Source organism: Chanos chanos, chromosome 3 (genome assembly GCF_902362185.1).
Source record: "Chanos chanos chromosome 3, fChaCha1.1, whole genome shotgun sequence".
Taxonomy (NCBI): Eukaryota; Metazoa; Chordata; class Actinopteri; order Gonorynchiformes; family Chanidae; genus Chanos; species Chanos chanos.
The window spans coordinates 7,655,709-7,663,234 of record NC_044497.1 but is presented as its reverse complement, the minus strand read 5'-3'; the positions used below and the strand labels follow the sequence as shown (position 1 = coordinate 7,663,234).

The 7,526-nt window shown below is 40.9% G+C and overlaps 2 protein-coding genes across 2 annotated transcripts in view; one reads left to right on the top strand and one right to left on the bottom strand.

Moving 5' to 3' along the window:
• Positions 1-2,220: 2,220 nt before the first annotated feature.
• Positions 2,221-3,795, top strand: sec61g (SEC61 translocon subunit gamma). The gene is made up of 4 exons (XM_030767262.1): positions 2,221-2,307; positions 2,869-2,983; positions 3,249-3,351; positions 3,620-3,795. Exons 2-4 carry the CDS (start codon positions 2,890-2,892, stop codon positions 3,627-3,629), a joined length of 207 nt encoding a protein of 68 aa, XP_030623122.1. The 5' UTR covers positions 2,221-2,307; positions 2,869-2,889; the 3' UTR covers positions 3,630-3,795.
• The window catches only part of tpk1 (thiamin pyrophosphokinase 1), a 44,266-nt gene continuing 40,466 nt past the window's right edge, over positions 3,727-7,526 (bottom strand). Inside the window, exon 9 of the mRNA XM_030767261.1 lies at positions 3,727-4,003. Within this exon, the coding sequence (XP_030623121.1) occupies positions 3,867-4,003 (137 nt within the window). The 3' untranslated portion in view covers positions 3,727-3,866. The remainder of the gene's footprint in view (positions 4,004-7,526) is intronic.

Genomic DNA, 7,526 nt, shown 5'->3' with positions numbered 1-7,526 from the left:
CAATCAGTGCTTCCTCCTCTACTGAAGTAACCTCCTCACCCTCTGTCTCAGAGATGACTTCCTCTCTGTCCTCCTGCTCATCTCTCCCAATCAGTGCTTCCTCCTCTACTGAAGTAATCTCCTCCCCCTCTCTCTCAGAGATGACTTCCTCTTTGCCCTCCTGCCCATCTCTCTCAATCAGCACTTGCTCCTCTACTGAAGTAACCTCATCCTCTCTCTCAATCAGTGCTCGCTCCTCTACTGAAGTAACCTCCTCCTCTCTCTCAGAGATCGCTTCCTCTCTGTCCTCCTGCTCATCTCTCTCAATCAGTGCTTCCTCCTCTACTGAAGTAACCTCATCCTCTCTCCCAATCAGTGCTTGCTCCTCTACTGAAGTAATCTCCTCCCCCTCTCTCTCAGAGATCACTTCCTCTTTGCCCTCCTGCCCATCTCTCTCAATCAGCACTTGCTCCTCTACTGAAGTAACCTCATCCTCTCTCTCAATCAGTGCTCGCTCCTCTACTGAAGTAACCTCCTCCTCTCTCTCAGAGATCACTTCCTCTCTGTCCTCCTGCTCATCTCTCTCAATCAGCACTTGCTCCTCCACTGAAGTAACCTCCTCCTCTCTTTCCAAGATCACTTCCTCTCTGTCTTCCTGCTCATCTCTCTCAATCAGTATCGTCTCCTCTGCTATTGAAGGAAACTCATCCTCTATGCCAGAGACAACCTCCTCTCTCTCCATATCCTCTTGTCCCCCAGTTACCTCCTCCTGTCTTTCCTCCACACCTTGCTCCCCATCCTCTGTTCTTTTAAGGTCCTCCTCCTGGCTCTCTTTAAGGTCCTGCTCTTTGTCCATCACCTCTTTCTCCAAATTATCATCTCTCTCTGTTACCTCCTCGTCTCTCCCTCTCTCCTCCTCTGTCTCCATCCTCTCTTCTCCTTGCTCTCCATGTCTTCCAGTAATGATTTCCTCCTTCTTCTCCATTACCTCTGTCTCAAAAATCACTCTGGTCATGGCCTTATCTGACGTGGTCTTTGGTGTTTCTCTGTCAGTTTGCTGTTTTTTAATCTTTTTCATTATTTTTTGTCTCCATTTTCCCTTTCTTCTCTTTCCTCCAGTGTGCTTCTTCCTTGGTTTCAGTTCATCAAAGAAATCGCCGTCTTTATCCAAAACCTTTTTCTGTGGAATGCAGCACAGAAAAAAACAAACGCCTTTCATCTTTTCAGCTATTCATTTCAGGGGGTCCAGAACTACACAGAATGGCAGAATGAGCGGGCACAGGTGTTTGGAATTTGTTGGCACAACCATTGATGATGTCAGAGAACATCATCAGTATAGGCTGTAACAATTGATGACATCACACTGGTCCCTCTGAGGGCATCTGCAATTCTCCCCAACCTAATCACACATAAAGCCAACTTTTGTAGAAAATGTTCCTGCTTTTCATTGATTTTGCCTGCTTCAGTACTATTTACCTTGATAGCACAACCTAATCCTTCCCTCCCTTTTCTCTTTTCTCTATTATCTATATCGGAGTAAAACTCCAAAAGTTCCTTTTCAATTTATAAAAGTGTTTTTTTCTTTTTAATTGTATTGTTTTTGTTGTTGTTGTCATTATTATTATTATTATTATTATTATTATTATTATTATTATTAATAAGCAGCAGTAGTAGCAGTATTGTAGTTGTAGTTGTTGACAAAAAAAGTTCTTTAACGATCATTTTAAATGGGTTTTTGCTCTTTTATTTGAACCTTGTGGGATGAAACCTTTTGTCCAGTCTGATGGTACCTTTTTCTCACAGTTGTTAGTTAACTGTCGAAGGAGAATTTAAATTTCTGTTTATTTTACGGGGAACAAAGTTTTAAAAAGTGAAAGCTATAGCCACATTACAGATTGGTTAGTTCGTTTCAGGTATAGAAATGTGCATTTCTCTTTCTCTCTCTCTGTCCCTTCGTTTTACCTTTGAGTTATTTATTTGAGTAGGTACGATATGCTGCTGAACTTGTGACTAAGTTGCACCCTCTGTTTTCACCTACAACAGAATCCGGTCGTGAGTGTAGTGCTTATTACGGTCAAGAGCCGATTCACTCTAAGTCAAAAGCCATTCTGAAGAATCAGTGGGCCTACCGTTCACATGATTCAGCATTCATTCCACTAGATGGCGATAACTTTATGGAAATGTCTCATTTTTCTACAAGCGAAGAATTCGCTGTAAACAACGACACGCATGCGCGCTCAAAGGCTACGTCAGCCTTTCCGTAAATTTTCAGCCTCCTTGAAGTACGTGGCTTGTTAGAGAAGTAAAGCTGCCTAACTACCTACACAGGTAAACTCACGTTTTTAAAGGACTTGTTTTAAATAATTTGATATACTTAAAACAGGATTGTATTTTGTAGTTGTTGTTTTTTAGCTGATCTTCAATGATGTGCAAATTCTTAGATAATGACATACTTACCGTGCTTTAAGAGCTAGCCCGCTAGCTAGTGAGTGCATACTGGTTACAACAGTAACATATTATTAGATAGCTTCGAGAAAAGATTTTAATTTTTGAGTATGTTACAAAAGTGTGAGTTCATCTGTAGTCAATGAATGTGTTCTGAAGATACCAATCCCTGGGTAACAAGTCTCAGCTACGTAGCAGTGGTGCTTGACGTTAGCTTTAAAGATTCGGTCTAGCGGCTCCACTGAACCGGGGTTGAGAAACACTAAACTAGCAGGCACTCTTGTTTTTTTAGTGTACGTGGCTTTTCGCCATGGTTTATATTTAGTGTAAGCTTCGGTTGCCAAAGAGAAAGTTTATATCACCATGCATGTTTAATTTACCACCGGACTTAATGCTACATGAAATGAGAATCTGCTAACGCTGAACCTCCTCTCCTGTTTTCAGCCCAAATATCGGCCCGTCACCATGGATCAGGTTATGCAGTTCGTCGAGCCTAGCCGGCAGTTCGTGAAAGACTCAATAAGACTTGTCAAAAGATGTACCAAACCCGACAGGAAAGGTTAGTGATTGCTGGTGTGAAGTGCTGAAACAGGCTTTTTGGTTTGGTGAAGGCAACATTGCATCTTTATTCTACATTGTAGTGTAAATTCTAAGCTGTATACGTCATCACTAAGTGATAGTGCCGTCTGCGTCTGTTGTCACCTTCATAAAACTAACTTTAAATTATTCAAAGGCTACTAATATGTGCATTTTAGAATACAGAAGAGTATCCACGCTGTTGAGTTTCAAAGACTAATTACGTTGCTGACACTTTCCAATTCTAGAATTCCAGAAGATTGCTATGGCAACAGCTATTGGATTTGCAATCATGGGCTTCATTGGATTCTTTGTCAAACTTATCCACATCCCCATCAACAATATCATTGTGTAAGTAACCAGTCCTTTATATGCCAGACAAGTCAAGTAATTCAGTTTCCATGTGATTTATTATCAATCTTTTTATGCATATAAAAGCCATTGTACAAGTGTATTAAAAGTGCATTAGATCAACACACAGAATCATCCAAAATAATCGGACCATGATCACATTTAACTCGGCTCAGAGGCATTTCAAATGGAAAGCTCAACAGACTAACACTGACAAATTAAAACAATATAATGATTTTTCTCTTTTTTTCCTTTTTTTTTTTTGCAGTGGCGGTTAAATCCCTAGGAATGTAATAAACCCTTCAAGCCATTTGAAACCAGAGACAGTGTTGGCAAGAGGAACCGGGGCGGGGAGGGGGGAACGACTTTGTATAATTATCCTTTTTCTTTTTTTGCATTGCGATAATTTGTATTTGGCTGCGTTAATAAAAACAGTGAAACACTGCCAATTGTCTTCATCAGTGGAATATCAGATACGAGTAAGGCACATGGAAAAAGACTGCAGGCCTGGGTTGTTAGAGCCTAATCCCCATGCTCCACAGCAGCGGCTTGTCTGTTTCAACAGTCACAGGTTTTCTCCCCTCTGCAGGATCGCGCGTCTCATACGTGTTCGATGTGCTGACGAGCTTCCCGAACTGGAGCACCTGGTTATCTGTAAAAATCAGAGAGAACGCCCGTTACGGGGGAAACTCAAAAACGCTGTCGCTGTGATTACATCACGCGATTATCAAATCAAACCCGCTTTCGGTCTGGTTACACTACGCTGTGGCAGTGAACAAAAACCTCCTTATCGTGATCGGCGCGCAAAACGCACGATGTCAGAAAGGCACTTGGAAAAGCCTTAAACTGGGTTTGAGTTAATCCAGTCGCGATTAACATGTCTGTTTTTTTTTTTTTTTTTCCCCCTCGACCTGCGATCTGCGCTTGCAACTGTCATCATCCATCATGAGTCTGTGCAGACTCTCTGTGTTCAGTCATTTAAACAAGTGTCGTAACTGTCTGATTACATTATACAAGTACTCTCTGTGTAAATGATTGCTTTAAAAACACTCCAATCAACAGGCATAGAAAAGGGAGTAGCGGAAGATTGTATGTTTGATGAAGGGTGCTTCAGTCTTTCAACGTATATACTCCGCACACGTGAATTAGATGTACTTTTACACAACTACGGTGTCTCAACGCGGTACGCGTGGAAAAATCCAACACCACGCTGACATTTCACGACATGTAAAACAATCCCTCAAATAATTTCCTACTGCATCACAACTGCCTGTGGATTTCGACGGGCAAGGCGAGCCAACCGTGTGACGGAGCGCGTAGGCGCTTTTGGTTCATAATTCTTGGAAATGAAATAATCAGAGGGTATGTACAATGGGGCGGTTCTTTTAACGGAGCGTCTGAAAAGTACTTAGATTGAATACTGAATTTAAAATGCAAATTATAACTGGGTTATTGAAACTGTATGGAAAAAAAAAAAGCCAAGAGAGTGGTGGCCCCAAAGTATTTTAATTGCGTCTCGGTTTCTTTCTTTACTTCATTTCCTCCCCTACTTTAAGCCAAAATTGCACCAAAAAAAAAAAAAAAAACCAGTCTTTTTTTTGGACAATATGAATTAAGTTCCTTCACGATATGGAACTCATTTAAAGCTGGATTTATTTCTCTCTCTTTAACAAACTGAAGTTACGACCACCTTCTCCGAGATGCATGAACGAGAGATTTTAAGCGGGGCGAACAGTTCTGTTTCTGTGCCGGAGCGAGTGAGTTCAGACCAGATGTCTTCTCACTGTCTGTTGAGTTGAACAATGTTCCCTCTGTTGCCACCCCCTCTTCCCCCTCCCCACCCCCACCCGAAACACCCCCATTCTATTTGACTGGTCACTGGAAACAATAAAAAATTAGCAAAGTGTTCATCTGGGTGCAAGAGAGAGAGAGAGAGAGTTCAGCTCCAGTTTTTCCTCTTCTCTAATGGCCTTGGTTGAATGGGACAAGACCAGGCATTTTGCCTGATCACAAAGCATGAGGGACCAACCACTTTGTCCCTCAAAACAAATCCATACCTCAGATGACCGACACCATGTGACTCTGGTTGGTGGTCTTATGCTTTGAAGTGTTTCCTTTATACATTTTTTTTTTTTAAGAGCTCAAAAAAAACCTGACAGTTGACTAATCTAATTTGTTTGTGGTCACTGAACCTCGGGAAGAGTGGGGCTCTTAAAGAGGAATGGGGGGGGGGGGGCTCTGTTGCATGGCTAAATACTTTTTTGACCAATTATACACAACTCATATTTTATCGACCAAAGACAGGATTCCAATTAAAAGGCACTAGGGTGTTTTTTTCCCTTTTCTTTCACAGGCTGATGGAGCATAAAATACATGTGAAATGAATAGTGGCATCAAGCCTTTCGATAGGTTGTCATGTGGTGTTATATAAAAACCTTTTTTTGTGTATGACAGACAGAGTCTATTCACCACCACAATATGTTAATGTTGTGTATGTGTGTGTATATGTATGTCTATCTATCTATATATATATACACACACACACACACACACACACACACACACACTTCTACTGGTTTGGAGTATTGACAGCAAAAGGCCATACTTAGGGCCACAGTGACCCTGTGTGGTAAGACTTGGTACTCCAGGGCTTAATACAACAACTGGTTAAACAGATTTGTTCTGTCTATGTAGGAGATATAAGGAACCTATCTGTAGGTGTTCTCTATCTGCAGGGAACCAACAGATAATGCATGGCTAGTATCTTGCGTTATGACGGAGTCAGTGTGATATAAATGAACAGAAGAAGAAGGCCCATCAAAGGGCTTCCTGGATTCATAAGTGGGTTAAAATATTTATGACAGAATGTTGTTTCTCAAGAGAAGCCATAGAAGATAAACTCTGGGGCTAAGGATAAAAAAAAAAAAGAGAGAGAGAGAGAAAGAAAAGAAAAACATAATGCTGACAACGGTCTTGAGTTTTGCATCATTTTGTCATCTAAAATTAGACATCTCCCCAAACTCTCCGAGCAGAACCCGGCAAAACGACAGAAAAACAACGTGGAAAAAAAAAACCCACCAAAAGAATTAGCTGATTCTGATTGATTATCAGGGATGTATAGAACGCTCTCCTGAAGAACAAGTCCGTGAAACAGAGCAAAGCCAGACATGAAACAAAGTGTGAAAACACGCTCAAGTGAAAGCTTCAGGTATTCCTTGGCTGTTAAAGAGACTTCAAAGACCATCCCAAATGCCAGGGGACTTCAAAGGCAGCTATGACGAATCGGAGACAACAAGAGGACTGATCGACAGGGTTCCATTCTTTAAAAAAGACAGAGGGCAAGAAAGAAAGAAAGAAAAAGAAGCAGCATCTCCCGTTACTCAAGGCAAACCATTCTGTGTCGCTCAGTGGTCTTAACGAATGAACGCATTTAAAGAATTTGCCACGATCTGCTTTAGCAGAAGGATATCATCTTTGTCTAGACCAACACATAAGAACACTGTTATGAAAAAAAAAAAAATGAAGATACTCGTTAAAAGTACACATGGAATATTTAATGAGAAGTTGTCATCAAGTTTAATATTAAAGCTGCACTTTGTGGAATGGCCACAGGAGGCAGTAGAACACTTTAAAAGGTGAAGATGCCAGTGGTTGAGTTACCATGACAGACTGACTGAAATATTTGCACTTCACACTGCAACCTTTTACCTTCTGTAAAGTTTTTTTAGTAGGCCTTGATAGAAATTAAGACAGATTTTCATCTATTTTTAATTGCTTTTTGTGCATTTTATTGTGTGACTTATTAGCCAAATAAACATGAAACATTTCTGTCAACATGCTGGAACACGGTTTTCCCAATTACCCAAATGGTTCTTTCTGAGTCATACATAACGATACATAAGTAAATGATAAATGGTGAGATGGTGAGTGACGTAATGGAAATGACCCCTACAACTGGATTGTTGATGACTGTATTACTGAACGTGACACTTTATGTTGATTATATATTGGATTCTCCATCCACAGTTTACGACTAATACATCCGCCAAGCAAGGCACTTAATCACGGGATTACGCTCAGTCCCTGAGGCTGGAGGTCTGCCTGTAGGGTAACACTGAAGAAGAACATCAGCTAAACAAATAAATGTATAAACATCTCTTTTTCTCTCTCCTTAT

What these genes read in the sequence shown, in the direction of transcription:
- sec61g (XM_030767262.1), top strand. Translation starts at nt 2,890, where the DNA reads ATGGATCAGGTTATGCAGTTCGTCGAGCCTAGCCGGCAGTTCGTGAAA. An exon ending in TACCAAACCCGACAGGAAAG is followed by an intron (nt 2,984 to 3,248) that starts GTTAGTGATTGC and finishes TTCCAATTCTAG; the next exon opens with AATTCCAGAAGATTGCTATG.